General features: G+C 32.9%; 2 protein-coding genes across 2 annotated transcripts; both read right to left on the bottom strand.

Moving 5' to 3' along the window:
• Positions 1 to 3,212: 3,212 nt before the first annotated feature.
• On the bottom strand, positions 3,213 to 4,193 carry LOC133184688 (sterol 26-hydroxylase, mitochondrial-like). The gene is made up of 2 exons (XM_061319765.1): positions 3,883 to 4,193; positions 3,213 to 3,562 (listed from the first exon to the last, which is right to left on the bottom strand). Exons 1-2 carry the CDS (start codon positions 4,072 to 4,074, stop codon positions 3,443 to 3,445), a joined length of 312 nt encoding a protein of 103 aa, XP_061175749.1. The 5' UTR covers positions 4,075 to 4,193; the 3' UTR covers positions 3,213 to 3,442.
• Positions 4,194 to 6,606: 2,413 nt separating this feature from the next.
• On the bottom strand, positions 6,607 to 18,413 carry LOC133184529 (probable cytochrome P450 49a1). Its single transcript, XM_061319618.1, has 10 exons — positions 18,349 to 18,413; positions 15,808 to 15,873; positions 14,907 to 15,064; positions 13,725 to 13,950; positions 13,240 to 13,418; positions 11,142 to 11,331; positions 10,838 to 11,018; positions 10,014 to 10,177; positions 8,917 to 8,995; positions 6,607 to 6,648 (listed from the first exon to the last, which is right to left on the bottom strand). Exons 2-10 carry the CDS (start codon positions 15,843 to 15,845, stop codon positions 6,607 to 6,609), a joined length of 1,257 nt encoding a protein of 418 aa, XP_061175602.1. The 5' UTR covers positions 15,846 to 15,873; positions 18,349 to 18,413.
• Between the last annotated feature and the right edge of the window lie 2,295 nt (positions 18,414 to 20,708).

Raw genomic sequence — 20,708 nt, 5'->3', positions numbered from 1 at the left:
TTAAATGTAAGAGGAGTTCTGGGAACTAGGGGTTTTTCGTATAAAAAGTTATTTTTCGAGCCTCATTTGACCCCCAGGCTGAAATGAAAATTCCTTATTGCACATCAATTGAAGACCACCAATCATCTTCCAAAAATGATGAGGCTACGGTGTAAAATGTAGAGGGAGTTCTTGGAACCAGGTTTTTGGAGGAAAAAAGTCATTTTTGGCCCCCATTTTGCCCTTTGGACAAAATTTGAAAATTCCAAAAACCCCATTGCATATCTACAGGACACCAACTAACATTATATTCTACGTGCACGTAGATTACAGAAGATTATTTACAAGCAAATAGGATATGAACAAACAGCGTATATAAAAGGCCGATTTATAGGATTGAATGCCCGCTTTATACTAGATTTTTTTGATTATTGTGAAAGCTATAACAAAGAAGGAATTTTATTATTTTTAGACTTTGAAAAAGCCTTCGACTCAGTCGAATGGAATTTTTTATTCAAAACTTTAGAAAAATTTAATTTCGGTCCGAATTTCTTAAAGTGGATAAAAACCCTGTATTACAGCCCTATCTTTAGATTAAAGAATAATGGATGGATTTCAAAAACATGTAAAATGAAAAGAGGAATCAGACAAGGCTGTCCAATATCAGCCATTTTGTATCTTTTTGTTGCGGAAATTTTGTCTATTAAGATTAAAGAGAATGAAAGTATAGAAGGTTTTCAAGCTGATTACATGGAAAAAGAAGTAAAAAATTTACAGCATGCTGACGATATGACACTGACATTAAAAAATATTGAATCTCTGAAACAAGCTTTGGAAACTATAAACAATTTCTGCATCCATGCAGGTTCTAAAATAAACATTAACAAAACTGAATGCATTCTTCTTGGTCCTCTAAAAAATCTTTTTAGAGAAATAGAGGGCATTACAGTAACAAACGAGGCAGTAAAGTGTCTAGGTATTTATATAGGTCACGATAAAATTGAATGTTATAATAAGAACTGGATGAAAGTCTATCATGAAATAGAGACTCTATTTGAATCTTGGAAGAGAAGAAAATTAACAATATTTGGGAAATGTACTATAATAAACTCTCTAGCACTAGCAAAACTCATTTACATAGCAAGTGTTTTGGAAACACCCAATGGAAGTTATATTAAAAACATTAATAGACTAATATTCAATTTTATATGGAATAAAATTGATCGGATCAAAAGGAACACAATGGTTGGCCATGTTAAGGATGGTGGTTTAGGGATAACTGATATTGAATCTAAGTTTAGAGCACTAAAAGCCACATGGGTTCGTAGATTGAAAGAAACAGGTCACTGCATAAAGAATTACGTAAATAGTTACTGTATTCCAATAAATATAGATATCGATTATGTGATAAATACAACGGAAAATAATATAGAAAATTACGAAATAATACAAAATATGCCTTTATTCTATAAACAAGTATTCACCTGCTTCAACGCATGTAAACATATACAAGACAACCTCAATATTGAAAATTTTCTTAAACAACCGATATGGTCAAATCTAAGATATTCATATAAAGGAAAAACAATTTTCTTTAAGAATTGGCTTAAGAGCAGTATATTGTTTGTCAAAGACATATTTTCCGAAAATGGGACTTTAAAACCACCAGATGAAATGGCAGGGATATTAATCAATAAGAGTAATTGGTTATGTGAATATAAAATAATAAAATCAATTTTCAAGAAATATGAAGAAAAATATGATTTCAATGTGTGTCAACATTATAAGGAAATGTCATTAAATACCCCATGCTTTAATAAATATTCAACAAAATTCTTTTATAATGAATTTTTAAAGAGCAAATTTCAAGTTCCAGTTGTGCAAGCAAAATATAATAAAGAGTTTAATATACATAAAAGCGACTGGGAAAAAATCTATATAAATAAGATAGAGTTAATGAAAGATAAACAAATCGCGGAATTTAACTATAAGCTAATAAATAATATACTATCAAATAATTATTTTGTAAGCAAGATAAACAAAAACTCTAATTACATATGTAAAATATGTAGCGAAGTTGTAGAAAATTCAAAGCACCTAATTTTTGAGTGTGCAAATGTGCAGCTTTTATGGAATAGAGTGAGCGATTTTCTAGGTTTTGATGTAAAATGGAAACACATAATTTTTGGTTTTTACAATGTTAGAAATGAAACCACTGTCATATATAATTTACTGTTGTCTTTTGTGGCTTTTAAGATATATAAATATAAAATGTATTGTCGATTAGAAAATGTTGATGAAACAGCTGAAAGAATATTACTTAATTTAAAATCTTGTATTTTAAAGTATTCTGAAATTTTACATGCTGTGGGAAATACAAATTATTCCATATTTTTCAAAAAATTATTAAGAAAAATGTAGATGTTTTTGTCTTTGAGGGGGACCAGGCCCTCGGGACGTACACAAGAAGGAAGGTAAAATTAGAGACTCTGAGATGGTGATAGATTTACCTCCCTTCTATATATCGTAAATATATATTGTTTACATATGTAATGTAAAATACCGATGATTTTCCTGACAGCTATACAGTATTTGTTCGTTTAAAATTGTATAATTATATTTATTATTTTGTTTGCATATATTATCTAAGCATTCTACGAAATGCTAATTTCAAATCAAGAAAATTCAACATGTACATGTAATTACAATGTTATACTTGTAATGGAGCTTAGTCAGGGCCCCATCCCTGGCAGCTGCCAACTTATTAGTATATATATATATATATATATATATCAAAAATTGTTAATAAGTAGGATCTGGGAAATAAATTTGGAAAAAAAAAAAAAAAAAAAAAAAAACTAACATTATATTCCAAAAAATTAATTGGGTACTGCTTAAAATAAACGACGAGTTTGAGGAAGAATAAAGTGTGACAAACGGACTTACAGACGGATCAGGGTAACAACAGTATACCCGGGCTTTCTTTAGAAAGTGTGGGTATAATTACTTCCAATTATTATGAAAAATGTAATTACTTGTAATTACACTCGATAATCATTACAATTACTTTATTTCAAATACCCCATTCCTGATTTATATGTAGTCTATAGAGAGGTTGTTACTGTTGTTAACTCATTTAAAGACTATGTTAATTTTAAATTGTTTGATAACCAAGACGGAACCAATGAATAAAAATTAGAAGTTTGTCTGTAACGATTTGGTTTATACAACGATCCAAGTCCAACGTTACGTCATATTTGTATTGTGTAAGGCCTTATGTATACACTATCATTTTGAGCTTTTGTAAACTGCACAAAATTTCAATTCTTTGATATTACATTCTCTCTATTTTAAAAGTCATTCTTTTTTTTATTAAAAACTATAATATGCAAATGGATAATATTACTGTAAAATAAAAATACTACTGTATTTAGAGATAATATCTTAAACTGATTTCAAGATGTCATTTTCTTGGTTTGATTAACAATGACACTTCATTCTTCGGAGCTGTAAATATTCGATCAACGAATTCCATTGTTTGATTTGTCTCCTGGGACAGAACAGCTTCAAAGCAGCGGAAAAACTGTAAGTAGAAAGAAATTTGTTACAAAAAACAAAAACATCATTTTATGTACAATGATACACCCCCCCCACCCCCCAATTTTCATTACAGTAATTAAATGTATTTATATTAATATTCTGACTCAGGAAATATTACCTGCTCTCTAAGTATTGATTTAAACAATATGAAACTTAACACGTCTTCTTATATTTATCTTAATTAATGTTTCATTACATTTTTTAATTTTTACGTATCGTAATGAAACTTTATAGGCTTTTGATGGATGAAAATCGTAAATGAAGAAAGCTGAAGAAAGTTTTTCTTTATTTTTTTAAACTTGCCTTTGCCGTTATAACAAGCATTTCTGTTTCTGCAAACCGTTGTCCGACACAACTCCTTAAACCAAATCCAAAAGGGAGTGTAGCATATGGATGAGTATTTTTGTATTCGTCACTTAAGCTTCCATCACCACGAACAAATCGCTCTGGAAGGAAAACCTCCGGACTTTTGAAAAATCGAGGATCTTTACCCATTATTTTCGAACAAACAAGGACATTAGTCCGAAAGAGTGTTGACAAATTAAATCGACAAGTTTTGGTAACCGGTTACTCGCCTGTCTTTCCGATCGCGAGTTTTCGAGTACTCGATTATTATTCAAGAAAAAAAGATCAAAATTTAAACATATGTATCTTCACTTTCGTATATTGTTCATTGCCACTGAACATAATTTCATGATCTAAATGCCGACGTAAATTAAGTATGGAGAAAAAAAAATAATAAAAGCCAAATAAATTTTAATAAATATGAAGATATAAATCATGATTAACATTCAATTTTGTCGTAAGGGAAGTTTGGAATGATTATCAGTATCAAATGACCCAAATATATTTCATGAATTTCAATCTTCAATAATGTTCTCGATCATTCACAACTGCGTATAATCCAAATAGATCTAGCATCTCAACTATGTTGCTCGTGTTATATCATCAGATTGTGCATGTCAAATTTTTGCTGTTTTTTTTTTCGGTGTTATTTTGATATCACTATGCTTGGTACGTAAATGATTTAACATATTGTTTGTCCCTCTCATGGAAGTAAATTCAGCTTTAAATAATTAACATTTTAAAGATTCGTTTAAAACATTTCCAGATTTATATTATTGGAAGAAGGAAGCATTTTTCCTTCTAAGTAACATATAGTAATATAAGATATCCATGCTATTTTTTATTGAACTAATTTGAAGTGTAAATTCCATTAATGGTGTGTAGCTGGCCATAAACCGCTACATGACCAAGGTGCTAATGACTAAAATTGTTGTCAAAACATGACGAGAGTCTAAAATCCAAGCTTTGTAATTGAGATAACGGTACGATAAACTCTTAAAGTAGAATGTGCTTGACAAAGTATGATGAAAATAAGAAATATCTCATGGTTTTATTTTTCCAAGTACTCGAATATCGATTTTGATAAGCGATACTCGGACCTTTCGACGAGTAATCGAGTAACCGGTTACCCGTTGACAACCCTCTGAAATAAAAATAAAAATATCAATAATACGATATTGAGGGGTAGATGTGACCCCTTAGTAGCATTAATCTTGCCATCATAGTTTGAACATCTGTCCATGTTCTCTAACAGAAGATTTACAGAGACATTGCCGCTGTCATATTTATCACTAGCTATACATAGAGGATATTTACCTAATTATATAGTGTCTTTTAGTAGTTTAATATAAAAACTAATACAAAACAAGATGTGTTTGTGAAACACCGATGCCCCCTTATGGCAACTTATAGCAAAGGTTAAACTTTCTCACATGCAAATCAAATATATTGATACCAAAAGTAAGGTCTTGTCTCGAGGAATAAACCTGTGAAATATGAAAGCCCTAGCAGCAACCATTGAATAGATATGAAAAAAGTTTTTTTTCAGAGTATGTCAAAAACATCAAAGTCAAGGTCAAATGGTCAAAATTATTGGTGCCCAAGGAAAGATCTTCTCCCAAGAAACACACAGGTGAAATATGAAAGCCAAAGCGCCAATAAAGTTATGACCAAGGTTAAAGTTTTCCAAAAGTAGGTCAAACTCCAAGGTCAAGGTCAAAACGTCAAATTCGTTGGTATCCAAAGGAAGGTCTTGTCAGAAGGATTACACATGTGAAGTATGAAAGCCCCAGCACCAATTGTTTAAAAGTTGTAGTCAAGGTTAAAGGTTGATAAAATGTTGCAAAACTGGGTCAAACTCCAAGGTCAAGGTAAAAGTAGTTGGTATCTAAAGAAAGGTCTTCTCACAAGGATTACATATGTAAAGTATGAAAGTCCTAGCACCAACCGTTCAAAAGTTATGGCCAAGATTAAAGTTTTCCAAAAGTAGGTCAAACTCCAAGGTCAAGGTCAAAATGTCAAAGCTGTTGGTATCCAAAGGAAGGTCTTGTCACAAGAATTACACATGTGAAGTATGAAAGCCCTAGCACCATATGTTAAAAAGTTATGACCAAGGTTAAAGTTTTCCAAAAGTGGGTCAAACTCCAAGGTCAAGGTCAGAGGGTCAAAGTTGTTGGTATCCAAAGAAAGGTTTTCTCACATGGATTACACATGTGAAGAATAAGCCCTAGCACCAACCGTTCAAAAGTTATGGCCAAGGTTAAAGTTTTTCAAAAGTAGGTCAAACTCCAAGGTCAAAGTCAATACGTCAAATTTGTTGGTATCCAAAGGAAGGTTTCGTCACAAGAATTATACATGTGAAGTATGAAAGCCCAAGCACCAATTGTTCAAAAGTTGTGGCCAAGGTTAAAGTTTGGTAAAATTTTGCAAAACTGGGTCAAACTCCAAGGTCAAGGTTATGTTAGCTACAAAAATAATATCTCAATAGTGTGTTTTTTTTTATAAACTTCAAATTTCATATTCTGTACATACTGCATTACATGTTTAGTGCACAAACTAAATGACTAATCAGTCTGATGGCCAATAGTTCATAGGACCAAAAAATTTACAGGTTACTGGGGCATGCTGATAATCTTAAACAAAGTTTTTCTGACACTGATAAATTTTTAAAGGTGATAAAATTCAAAGAACATGGGCGAATAAGGGTTGGAAATACACAGCTTCCTGTATATAAAAAGCACATTCACACTGTGAACTTTAGTATATGGGACAAGGTAATTATTAATATTAGGCAAGAAATTATGACAAAAATGAAATGTGAAGATAACGAACAGTGATCATTCTCAAAATTCCATTCAGACAATATAGACTATGAGCACAGCCAACATGAGCACAGCCAACACGGAGCTTGGAAAACAGAAGTGGGATCAGGTGCCATGAAGAAGTAAGCATCCCCTGCTGAGTGGTTACACTCGCCGTATGCTTATTGTCATGATTGAGTGTAAGAAAAAAATCTGTAGTCAATACAGTGTGAAAATAATGATCTAACTATTTGTATGAATGACGTCAGTCTACATCCGACAGATTATATATGTATTTGCAAACAAGTTCACTGTATCGACAGTCAAAGTTCACTGAAATGTTGACTTTAAATGAGATTGTTGGTGTCCTTGTATTATCAACTTATTTTTCAATAGCCTGCCTCGTTTTAGAAATTGTTCGTACCTAGAACATGCTCTTGGTTATCGAATCAATCGGGAGATATAAACTCCTTATGCAGGTGATTATGGTATATTGTAAAGGATGTAAAAGATTACGTTTATCAAAGTCTCATTTTTGCCATCATTGTCATTTTCTAGTAAAACATCCAAAGCTAAACATGTGTCAGACTCTATGGCGTCTTTTATTTTGAGTTCGAAGGAATATTTCGAATCAACGTAGGAATGAAACTGAATGTTATTAATTCATGAAACGTCGTCGATATATCTAAATGTCGAATTGAAGGACACAGCAAGAGAATTCTTCTTTTCATGAAGTTTTGAATAAATTCTCCTTTATATGAATACAGAAACAGGTCTGCTAATAATGGGGCACAGTTAGTACCCATGGAAATTCCAACAGACTGAAAGACCTGTTCTCGGAAAACCCATATATAAACAATGAGAAATTCAGATATCTTTTTAATTTTAACCTCGGAGTACTTGTGTGTAGCATCAGAATGTTTCTTAACAAAATAAGTTTACAGATGACCAATGACAAGGTATACAAATTTACGAGTTCAATTTTTTTTTATTGAGGAATCAGTTGTCTATGATGTCAAAGAGTCTAGTCTTTAATTTATCGTGGAGAATGGTTGTATAAAGTGTAGAGAGGTCGTACCTGTTGATGCAATTGATTTTGGTAAAAAAAATTTGATTTCAAATTTTCTTAAGTTCCTTCCGAGTTTTTAAGAATCCACATCTGATTAACACCACTTCTCACACATTTGCTGTACAGTACTCCTGAAGTTTCTAATTCACGACTGTTAATATTTACGTGAGGAGTAAAGAAAGAGACTTAGTAGAACATTTACTAGAACCCGCCTTGTATCTTTGTTTGTAAGGATTTTATGAAGTTTACGAATTCAGTAAAGGTATGGGTATTTCAAATTCAGTTTGATTGGAAGTATTAAGAAAAATTAAAACTGATCTATGATTTTGAAAAATTTCCTCCCTAGAAAGGGAACTATGAGTTAAAGTTGGATTACTACTTCTAGAATTAAATCCAAGTTCCTCTAAAATAATGAGCTTTACAAAGAAAGACTATGTTGTAACCTGCTTTGTCAGTTAGGACCGGTACATATTGATCGTAGAATCGATATTTTTCACTTTGGAATATTGAAGACAAGCAATCTTTTTCTGTGGAAAATTCCCTTAGCAAAACTTATCCAATGGTAAAAAAATTGCAGTTTCCGTTGGATTTGAAAACAAACCATAAACATTCTGATTTTTTTTCATTGAGACTGAGAAATTTACAACTACATTACACAACTCATGACAGGTAATGATATTTAAAGTTAGTTTGTGACATGACCCTTGAATAGCTGGATCTCAAATATTTCTCATAATGATAAAAATTTTGTGTCATAAAAATCTATTTTAAGTAATAGTGGGTCCTTACTCCACGTTTTTGTTAACCAAACATTCTATATTTCTAATTACACTGAAGAAATACTTTCAAAAATATGAAGAGAAGACCTCATATGGAAAATTTGTGTTCATTTTGCCCTCTTTGGTGTGTACATGCTATTTTATAGCTGAATAATTTCAACACTTTTGAAATGCAGCAAATAGTGGAGATTTTATATGAAATGTAATTAATGTTAACTGAAGTATCAAAGAAAATTTTGTTATGATTGAAATTTGATTTTTCACGTTTTTATAACTATGGGCATATTCCTCTTGTGTAAAAAATCAACAATTTTGAAGGATTAAAAAAAATTGAGTACTTTACCCCTGGTGGAATGCGGTATCCTCCAATTACAGCTTCATTTTTCAAATAGCGAAAGTGCAAGTTTGTGGGCCTGTACAACCTTGAAAAAGAAATAATAGCTACCAAAAATAAAATTAATTACAAATATCAAAGGTAAATATTTTTTTCACAATTAAATTGGCTTTCCCTACAAATTATAATTGCGCATACATTTCAGTAATAGCTAGGCTTAACCTCAAAGTAATCGCTTTAGAAAATATTGTGTATAAGTACCAGGGAAGAAAATACGATTTTAACTGCTTTAGAAATATCAAGGAAAAAATATTTTTAAAAACTTATAAAATATCATCTTTTGAAAAAGTGCAAATGCTTTATTTTTGGATCAGTTTATCTGTGGCAGTTTTCATAAACAAGGGAAAAATTGGGTGAATATAGGTCAATGCAACATTTAAGGATTGCTTAGAAATATTTGAGATAGTGGGCCAACTAAAAAAGAAACCTAGTTTCTGACAGTACAGAAAAAATGAGATAATTACGGATACAAAATTTGTCATTTAAGAAGGCCTGTGAACCTTTATAGTCACCGAAGTACTTTATCTAAAGGGTATCTTCTGTTTTTTTCTATACTTTGTTTATCAGGCTGTGTTCCTCTGACGTCATGCTTTGAACTAACTCACAACTACAGAATGACGATGCATGCATATTTGACAAATTGTAGTCTTCCTGCTCTTGAGAAGGTTAATAAAGATCGTCTTCCAAAAGTGGGCCCCAAATGAGGCCTGATTTGAACAAAATATCTTGAGTACATAGGGAGGATCTATTTGCCAATTTATCCACTTTTACTCTTTGAGAAGACACATTTTAAAGAGATTTCCAAGGTTTCTATTTATTACCATTTAGGTCTGCTGCAACACGGTATGGACAAACTTGACTGTGACCACAGACTTAAGCATCTGAGAGCCAAATCATTTTAACTTTTTGGAAACAAAACTCTTTCACTTAATCTATGGTGCATGGACAATTCTCCGGCATACCATATCAGCAATAATTCATGCTGATAAAAAAAAATAACCCGATATTTACTACAGCTTGATATCAAATAATAACAAAATGTATACCTCATTATTTCTCGGACACATGCTTTTAGGTACGACATTCTTGTCAAAGCTTCCTTTGTGACATCAGAATCTCCACAAACAGATATAATTTCCTCATAAAGTCTCTCCTGCTTTTCAGGATTTTTTGCCAGTTCAAACCACAGAAATGTTAAAGTATTTGCAGTCTATAATGAAAGGTTTGATATTTACAAAGCAAATGTGCAACAAAAGTAATACGAATATAAAACAGAAAAACTAATTCATTATGTAATCGTGTTTTCAGAGAATATCGGTATGACTTTATCAAAGGAGGCTGAATCATGCATTTTATCCATCTCATGAGTAGTATTGTCGAACATGTGATAAGTCATCTAATGAGGGAATCTTTTTTTTAATAGATTACAATTGAATGGGGGTCTCGAGACAATTAGGTGTGCATCGCATCTTTCTTGCAATTGAAAATGTAATAAACTACGTCTATGTAAGCCTATGATATATGCGAATATGCATATTCACAAATAATGATAACGAGTAACTGGCTGGGAATGAAGGCACTAAAAGTAGACTTTTGTAAAGACGTTGAATACATTCAAGTCTGAAAGGTTGTCGCTTACCATTGCTTGTAAATTAAAAAAAAAAGAAAACCATACGTATACTTTTTTCCAGGTCTCAATATTGACGGTTCAAACTAGATTTGACTATAATCCCTTTTGTAGGTGGTTTCTTAGCCTCTCTTTCCCGATATTGGTCATGCAAAGTTTCGAGAGCAAGGTTTTTGTATGGTGCTGTTCAAAAGTTAGCAAAAAGAAATAATCAGCCCTTCAGTATTTCACTCTATTTGTTACCGACTCTACTCCAGCCACAAAAAGATCCATCAGAGACCTCTCGGTGTATTCTAGTGTCATGCTTGGGTGGGTTAACATCGAGTAAAGTAAATTCGGACCATCAACATACTCTTCAATTTTGCCCTCTCTTTTAGCAGCTTCTAGCTTCTCCATCGCAATCCTGATCTCTGCATGGCAAATTCTAATTTATAAAATTACTTTTCATAGAGTCTTGTCATACACAATCTAGATATCAAAGGAAAGTTAAATTAGACATCTAATTTTTTTCTGAAAGAAATCAAACAATCTACAAGATTAATCGTACCCATACAAATGGTCAGCTGCTCTCTCAAATTTTTTGTAAAAAGGTGTTTCAAAATATTTATATAGTTTCACTCCTTGATAATTATAATCTATGAAGATAGCTTCAAACATATCCTCCAAAAGATTGATGTCGATAATGGGAACATCACACAAACAGCCCAATCTTCTGTTGAAACATAGCATACCGACACCTGGAAAACACGAATGGAAAAGTTGTCATTAGAACTAAAAGCCACGAAAAATATTCTTACATGGTCTAAGTTGGTTGGCACAAATTTTGACCATGTCACATGATATACAAACTTTACCTGTTACACAACGTTTTTTTTTAAATATTTTTCTTTGAATGCTGCACCTGACTTATATTTTTCATTTAGTGATTCAGGTGAAAGACAAGATTTATAACTCGTTCCTTCTTGTCAAGCAAAGGTAATCAAAGGGTACACAGCTCACCTTAACAAATGTTATATTAAAATAAGGCAAAGTCCCACGCTAAACAAATATTCTGGTAGTGTGAACCCCTGACTGAAAGTTTGGTCTTAGTAGGATTTTTAGTTACTTAGGAATGGACTTACTCCAAAACCTTTTTTCTGTTCAATCACCTGGAAATTTGTAAGCAAGTTTCAGGATCCAAACCAAGGCCGGTAGTGTGCATATCTAGATGTACCCTCCAAGTAAGTTTTCCGATGTAGGGCTTGTAGTGAGCTGGAAATGAACCTCTTCAAAAACTTTAATCTGATCATTCATCCAGAAAATGAACATCAGATCAAAAATACTAAGCAAAGCATGAATCTGTCATTCCTAAAAACCAGCATCCAAAGCAAGACTGGTAGATGCATTATCCATGCAAGTTTAGTCAGGGCAAGGCTTAAAGTTACACCGGAACGAACTTTCAAATGGTCACTCATCTGGAAAATGAAGATCAAATCCAGTATCTGAAGTAAGTCTGAGAGAATTCATATTGAATGACCCTACTCTAAAAACTTTAACAAGGTCACTTATCCACAAAATGTAGCTCAAATCCAGCATCCGAAGCAAGAGTAGTAGTGTGTCGATCTAGATGAATGATTCATGCAAGTTTGGCCATCATCGGGCTTATAATTTCTTAAGAATGGACCTACTCCTAAAACTTTAACCTGGTTACTTGTCCTAAAAAATGTAGATAAGATCTAGCATCTGAAGCAAGTCTGGTAGTGTTCATTTCTTGATAAATCATCCATGCAAGTTTAGTCACCAAAAGGATTATAGTTACTTGTGATTAAACCTGCTCAAAAACTTTAACCTGGTCACTCATCTGGAAAACTTATGTCAGATCCAACATCTTAAACATGTCTGGTAAGGTGCATCCCTTGATGAATCGTCCATGCAAGTTTGGTCTATATAGGGCTTAACGTCACTGAAATGAACCTGCTCCAAAACCGTTAACCTGGTCACTCATTCTGAAAATGTAGGTCAGATCGAGCATTCGAAGCAAGTTTGGTAGTGTGCATCTCTAGATGAATAAATCATGCAAGTTTGGTTTACATAGGGCTTATACTTACTTCAGAATGGACCTGCTACAAAGACTTCAATCTTGTCATTTTTATGGAATATCTTGGCTGAAAATGCAGCATCTGAAAATCTGATTGGTACAGTGACACATACTAGATACATCATCTATGCATTTCTGATCAATATAGGGCATATATGTAGGTACTAGTAAAGATATCGCTCCAAAAACTTTAACCTTGGAAGCCGACACCAAGAGTTTTACAAAAGTTCCCTCAACTTCGTTGAGTTGACCCTTAAATGACATGCAGTGCAATTTAATCACTTGGATTTATAGATGGTTTTGTGTATGCATCATTTGAAATACTATCAATCTTAGATTAGATCATTTGATCAGAATATCAACAATATAAATTACATACTTCTTTTTAAACATTTTTTTCTCGCGTGCTCTTGGGTTTGGTCTATGTACAGACCAGTCTGGACATCAAATTAACCTATCCCTCTTGCATGATCTGTCATAGATAAAGATAGCTTGCAACTGATGAACTTTACGAGTTACGTTCTCTTAAAATACAGTATTTTCTTTGAATCTCTACCAGTTTACTTACTCTCGGTTGCATAATTTACAAGTGTTGATCTCAGGTCTGCCACTTTGCCGCCATTTTTGTATTTTCCGACAAAGTCCTCTGCGACATCTGATAGAATGTGTACATAATCCGCGACAACTGCTGGTTTTGTTATAAGTTCTTGAGTGGGTTTTCGCAGCGCTGCCCATTCCTCGCCATTCCTGTTGAAAATGGAAACAAGTCTTTTTTTATCCTGTATCTCCCTCCTTCCTGTTCAGATTTTAACTTTGAACAAAGTTATCATTTTCAATTGAAGTTATATGACGCAACTTTAGTTAAAGTAATCAATTTTGCAACACCAACTATTTTCAGATATATAGTTGTAAGTGTAATTGTGTTTGATCAAATCAGAAATTACTTTTAAAAATATCAAATACCTATCTTATACGCTGTACAGCAGAAGGATGCAGTAAAGGAAGGGTATAATTATCTTGCTGCATTTAAAAAATGTGATGCATGTAAATAACCTGGTTGCCAAACTCTGGCAGTGATTTTTTCTACTGCTATACGCAGCTAAGATATCAATCGGTGGTCTGTATGGATGGGGCATTCGTATGTCCATTACCTCCTTTGCTATATCAGGGTGGAAAACGAATACCGTCCATTTGTCCTTGAGTCTTGTCTTCACGAGGTCGCCAAAGGTTTCTTGTAGTTTTGTAGCAAAATCTGCGAACTTGAATTTTGGGTATAATCCTAAAATATAATATGATATAATATTTTATATATATATATATATATATATATATATATATATATATATATATATATATATATATATATATATATATATACACACAAAATGAAGTAGATTAAACGACAATTTATCTCCTTCCATAAATACCAATTATATTTTGAATAAACAACAATATTCTGATTTTAACAAAATCTTATTTTTTTTTATTAATAAGACTAGCGTTCATCTTTATAAAAAGTTTAATGTCTATTTTTTGTGAGAGAGTTTTTAATATGCAAGATACTTTTTTGCAGATTCATTTGTCATATTTTGTTCTTTAAAATACGAAAACGTCTTATCATACATACGGACTTTACATCCACAGTGGGACGGTATCTGGTCTAGATAATCTATAACCCTTATGCTTGATAAAAAACAAAGGCTAGATCTTGAAAAAGAAATCCGTATTTGTCCTCCAGCATCAATTACATGTAGAAAAATTGGTAATATTTTTTTTCAAATTTTCAAACCACCTTGGAATCATTCAATATTAGTGGCATGGGACCAGTGTTAGGTTTTGCGGGTTTGAGAGGAAGTAATTTCGTGGGTGTACATCTTGTTATAAAAGAAACAGCGTATATTTTCAACATCAATCATCGTTGGGGTTTTTGTAAGAGGTACCCAAAAACAATCTAAAAATTAATCCCACAGGATATACTGTACGTGTACATAATTTGGCGTATTCAAAATTTAGCGCAATCATTGGGGTTTGGAGTTGGCGAAATCATGAATTAGCGCTATACATGTCTGTGCCGTATATTTTGTTTATAAATGATTTCTTAGCTGTATTCATGAATTAGCGCATCGTTGTCTCCGCCAAAGCCGCTAAAATGTGAAGCCCGCTTTTCTAAGTACACATACAGTATCTAATACAATTATTTCACAAAGACATGGAAAACTGAAAAGAAAGAAGTACCCATAGATCTTGTCATCAGGACTGTTCCGATCCAAGGAATTGTATATTTGCCTTTAGGCCCTGGAATCTCATGAAATGGTTTAACATTAATGGATTCTGGAGAAATGGACGCCGTGGATTGGACAGAATAATGTCGGTGTCGTAAAGCACGGAACAGTCTGCCAACAACAAAACCACGTGAAAATGAATCGTCACTATATTCATCTTCTGTGTATCAGAAATATTATTACAAAAGGAAGTGATAAATTAGTTACAAATGAAAGTAGTCCAATATTAGTGACATCGTTCTAATTCAAGTTTTTGATACAGATGTCCTTTAAACAATAAGATCATCATAGTTTTCATTTTGTTGTTACTGTTAGGCACTTTCACAAGCTTAACCTTATTATTATTTAGATTCATATCATGCCATGAAAGACAAAATAAACACATTTACATTTTTTTTAGCATTTGCATAATTTTATTTCAAAATAACGATTAGCCATTTACAACTGACCTTGACCTGTATAAGTTATTTAGATTTTTTTCTCAAAATTTTTAAGAGTTTAAGCTACTTTAAACAGATGAGGCCATCACTGTTTTCCTTACATGGAAATCCTGCTTTGGGCTACTAATACTAGCATTCTGAAGTACTGTTAATTACTTTTTTATTCGCGTAATCAAGCGAAAATTTATCATTACAGATTAAATACAACAGTAACAATTAGAAAGTGCGGGTATAATAATTCGTGAAATTTTTTTCTCGCTCGTAAATATCAAATAATAACCTGGCGAAAATAAGGTGTCGCGAAAATCACGTTATATACAGTACTTTAATTACTCTGTCACGAGAGTCCGAATATGTACATGAATATAAGATACATGTATACGTGAACATATTTTCATAAGTTGGAGAACTCACCCTGATCTCACCTTAGCCATGTTGTGCCATGTAAACATCTTGATTAATGTTAAGGCGTTTATTTCACTGCAAAAAAAGAAGTTACAAGTATATCTTTTGATGAATCTGATTTTTTTAAATACTAGTATACATACATAGAGGCAGTAGAAACATGCATATTGGTTATCAAATGATTACAAAGCTCAACATGATGAATGTATCTATAAGTAAAGCAAACACCGAACAAATATTCTGGTAGTATTCCTAGTTGCAACATCTATGCAAGATTAATATACACATAAATACTTGGGAATAAACCTGCTCCGAAAACCTTAACTGTTAGTTCATCTAAAATATGTAGAATACAGCATCCGAAGCAAATCTGGTAGCGTACATCTTTGATGCAGCATCCTTGCAATTTTTGTCCAGGTAGAGCTTATAGTTAGTTTGGAATGAATCTTCTCCAAAATTTTAACCTGTTTACTTCTTCCGAAAGTGTCGGTCAGATCCAGCATCCGAAGCAAGGCTGATAGTGTACATCCCTAGATGCATCATCCATGCAAGTTAATTCATCATAGGACTTATAGTTACTTGGAAATGAACCTGTCCTAAAGACATTATTTTGGTCATACATACTGAAAATGTAGGTCAGATCCCGCAAATTATACACCCCCTCTCACAAAAATAATACAAACTGGGAGCAGACAAACACGAACCTCTAAAAACATCAGAGGTGGGATAATGTGTCACGGAGGAGTAAGCATCTCCTGTCGACTGGTCACACCTGTCGTGTGCTCCTTGTCATGTTCAGATAAACAGAAAATTCCGTAGAGAATTCAGTGTCAAAATTATGCTCCAACAATTTTTATGAATAACTTCAGTCAACATTCGACTTAATGATGGATTTTATTTGCTAGCAAGGTCATTGTATCAAGCATAGAATTTGCAAAATGTTGAGTTCAAAAGAGACTGTTGATATCCTTGTATCATCAACTTATTTGTCAATAGCTTGTCTCGTTTTAGAAATTGTTCGTACGTAGAACATGCTCTTGCATATTTAATCAACTTGGAAACGTAAACAACATAAACAGGTGATTGTGGTATATTGCTACATAAATAAGGGAAGTTGACGATAGAAAAGTTGAAGTCATCGTATTTATAATTCATTAACTTGCCAATAACGTAAATCAAGGTATATTCGAGTTAAAACATCGGTCGAACGTAGGCTGTTACCGGTTCCGGTGTAAAGACGAATAAACCCCGTAGAAAATGATCCCTAGTCTTAAAAAAATTTGATTCATGGGTATAATCCTTAATACCCATAGAAAAAAACTTTTTAGATACTAGTTTAATTAGTGTCATTTTACTTGACAATTCATTTCCTTCCATAAAAACTATTTCCATTTTAATTAAGTCAGGCCATATTTAAAAAAAATGTTTAGTTGCTCTCTCCTGACCGACTGTCTAAAAATAGCCCGACTCAAAAAATATTTCCCACCTACCTGCCGTCCCATTTTTTTCATCCTGAGTCGGGAGAGGGCAAACAAACATTTTTTTTAAAGTTGACGTATTCAGTAGTATTTTAATTTTTTTTTTAAATTTTACCTTTTTAAATAAAACTAGCTTATACATCTTTAAAAAAAATGTTAAAATTTAATCTATATTTTCCTGTAAAATTCTCATTTCTGCTTTCTTTAATATACGAAAACGTCTGATCATAGGGACTTTACATCCACAATTGGACGATGTCTGGTCTTGAGAATCTATATTAAACCTTAAAGTTTGCTAAAACGACATTGTTAAGTGTATCAAAAGTAAGTAAAAATGGAAAACAAATCCACAGGGGAAATTAAAAAAAAAACGCTTCTTAAAACAATGATTCATGTACATTTACATTTGTCAAATCAATATGGAAGCATTTCCACATAGTGCAGATTAAAGTAGATGAATGTTGTCAATTTATCCTATACAGACAGATTATTTTAATCGATACATTAATTGCCCGGAAGGGTATGTCCATACAAAGATTTAATGAGACCAACATATCATCGTTCTATTCTTAATTAAGGTGAGAATTTTGGCCCACAGGACTTAATTTTGATTAAAACAAAAAATTAAAAATACATCCCAAAAAAAATACAAGGAGTTATTTTTCCTCGCGTAAGGTATGCAGAGGGTGATGACACTTTTTCTACAGGCGAAAGTAAAGCATCAAATAATGACCGGAAGTAATTTTTCGACGTTGAATAATGACCGGGATCTCCCGTCATTTTTCTACCGGGATCACAATTCGTCTTTACACCGGCAGTTTTTCTTAGAAGGTTGATGCCTGTCCACTTCTCTATTAAAGAGAATAATTCATATACTGTATATGTGCCAAACAGGCTAATCATAGTTTTCCCCATTTATCACAAACGTATCCGATTAGATACTGAATACATTAATCAAATTAATCACACATTTTCCCTTAAACTGAAGGGATCTACAAAAGCATAAATCTATCATCATCATAGATAAGTTTGAATACGCTTACAGATTAACAATCAAATGAATTAGTTTTACCCAGATCGTTGTTGTCATATTCAGGCTGTCCTAATTTTTGTGACCTCTTCAAAAAACCCAAAACATCAAAATATGAATACAATATATATGAAGTATGGCGGGGGGAAAGTGTCGTAATTTACCATTTACAATCACAGAAATTCACGAGTCACGACTCTCAAAAATCAGAATTGTCTCTAGTTTAAGCTATCAATAGGAATACCTTGACTAATTAACCCAGTAATGAAATAGGTGAAGATAACGAACAGTGATCCCGTAAACGATATACGAATCGTAAATAGGGCACGGGCCCATGAAAACCTCATAGCTGGAATCATGTGCCTAGGAGGAGTAAGTATCCCCTGTTATTCGGTCACAACATCCGTGAGCCCTCTGTTTAGAGTAGGTACATGTAACTGAGTAATGGGTGGTCGAAATTATAAAAAAAGAAAAAAGAAAGGCCTTAACAATTGACCAGTATGACCAGTCAAAATATGACCTAACGATAGGCTGTGTTTGCAAACAAGGTCATTATAACTACCAAAGGATTTGCAGTATGCTGACTTTAAACGAGATTTTAAAAGTCCTGTAACACCACTTTTTTCTCAAATAGCATGTCTAGATTTTAAAAAAATGATCACTCCGAACATGCTCTTGTGTTCCCAAACAGTTGGGAGACATAAACACTATATGCAGGTGAGGCATATATAGTGTTTATGCTCGGCACTCAGGACCATTGAGGAGTGAGGGTCTTTTACCGTGCCAACGCCCACCGTGACAAGGGACCTCGATTTTTAAGGTCTCATCCGAAAGACCATGCAGAAATTTTCACTTCTGATGCCGGGCGCTTGGCGAAGGAACAGTCACTACCTATGTTCACCCGGTATCCTGATCACGAAGCGAACACCCTACCACTAAGCTACCATGATCGGTTTTCAGAAATGAAGATCAGAAACTCTAGACATCCATTAAACATTTTCATTTTTCAAAATATTCACCGTTGGCATGGAAACATGTTAAAAAAATGGCAAATTTTGTCCACGAATGTTCTCACAGATGGCTTGGGCAATCTTTATGAAATATCATGAAAATAAGTTTCACAGATACTAGTTGTGTCATTTACATTAAAAATCTTTAAGATGACAACCATTGCAATGAAAACGGTTGGACAAACTTTTCACACAACGAATGAATTAACTAACAGTTCGATTTTTTTCTTCGGGGAGGTCCCGTGTCGCAATAGGTGCTGGCACAAAAAAGATCCCTCACTGTTCAATGGCCCTGAGTGCCGAGTATAGGTCTAAAATTTGCAGCCCTCCACCGGTAAGTGGAGACGTCTCAATATGAGTGAAAAATTCTCAAAAGGGACGCTAAACAAAAAAAAACAAACAAACAAACAAATTGCTGTCTTCTGGTAATATAAAAAATTCGTTGTGTATCAATGAAAAATATTAAAACTATAATCCAAATAATTTATAAAAATTTTAGAAAATAAATCTGACTCACCACTTGCTATTGTCAGTTCGTGCTCAATGATGTATTCTGAGTTAACGAATCGAACATACCGATGACGTAAACATGAACAATAACAGAGCTCGTGCCCATGTTTACAAACACAGATGTTTGACGTGATGTTATGAAGAATGTCGTCATTGAATTTTAAGAATTTTCATGTAAGGTCAATTCATTGAACTGGAGTTATTTTGTTAATAAAAATAGAATTTTAAAATTGTAAATAAAACTGTGTCCAGGCCACTTTAATATCTGTGAGCTGTTAAAATATAATATTCTTTAACAGTTGTTTAATTTAAGATTTTATGTGTTTGCAGATAGTAGAAAGATACATGTAGTTGATTTGAACATAATAGTTAGTTTGAACAATAGAATCTATTAAACTTCTTGTTCATTTAAGTTAGATTATCAAAATATGTATACGTGTACTTAAGGAAGCTCTAAACACTAACAAAATGTGCTTTTTGGACTTGGAGAAATATATATCACATAAAAGGTGTGCATATTGAGATTAATTAATTCATTTTCAGCATAAGGTACCTGCCTTATTTCTGCAGGAAAAATGTTCAAAGACAATGGACTATTCGAGAACAGAAATCACTGTTGTTTACTTACATTGGGAAAATTAATGGAAATAATGAATTCAATAACTTATTTTTGGTCTAATATAATGTTAAGAATATTTAAATCTATTACAAATTGTGTAATTAACTGAAAATAACTATTTTTCTATCTTACTTTTAAGGGCAGATCACTCTAATTGCATAAAACTACCCTACAAGTAGAACTCTTCTGTGTGTAGTGTTTAGAGCTTCCTTAATTTTGCATATTTTGTTAATGTCATGTTGTTAAAAGAAAAAAAGAAATAA

Source organism: Saccostrea echinata, unplaced genomic scaffold (assembly GCF_033153115.1).
Source record: "Saccostrea echinata isolate AGI-Se365-2 ecotype Australia unplaced genomic scaffold, CSIRO_AGI_Sech_v1 ptg000010l, whole genome shotgun sequence".
Classification (NCBI taxonomy): domain Eukaryota; kingdom Metazoa; phylum Mollusca; class Bivalvia; order Ostreida; family Ostreidae; genus Saccostrea; species Saccostrea echinata.
Note: the sequence above shows the minus strand (reverse complement) of the source record. Positions and strands in the feature narration are given on the sequence as shown.

Bases quoted from the DNA above. Each gene is read 5' to 3' on its own strand.
- LOC133184688 (XM_061319765.1), bottom strand. From the start codon at position 4,074: ATGGGTAAAGATCCTCGATTTTTCAAAAGTCCGGAGGTTTTCCTTCCA. The intron at 3,563-3,882 runs GCAAGTTTAAAA...TTCTACTTACAG, and splicing joins TGCTTGTTATAACGGCAAAG to TTTTTCCGCTGCTTTGAAGC.
- LOC133184529 (XM_061319618.1), bottom strand. From the start codon at position 15,845: ATGTTTACATGGCACAACATGGCTAAGGTGAGATCAGG. The intron at 11,019-11,141 runs GTACGATTAATC...TTTATAAATTAG, and splicing joins GCAGCTGACCATTTGTATGG to AATTTGCCATGCAGAGATCA. The intron at 8,996-10,013 runs GTATACATTTTG...TTCTTTTTCAAG, and splicing joins TGTGTCCGAGAAATAATGAG to GTTGTACAGGCCCACAAACT.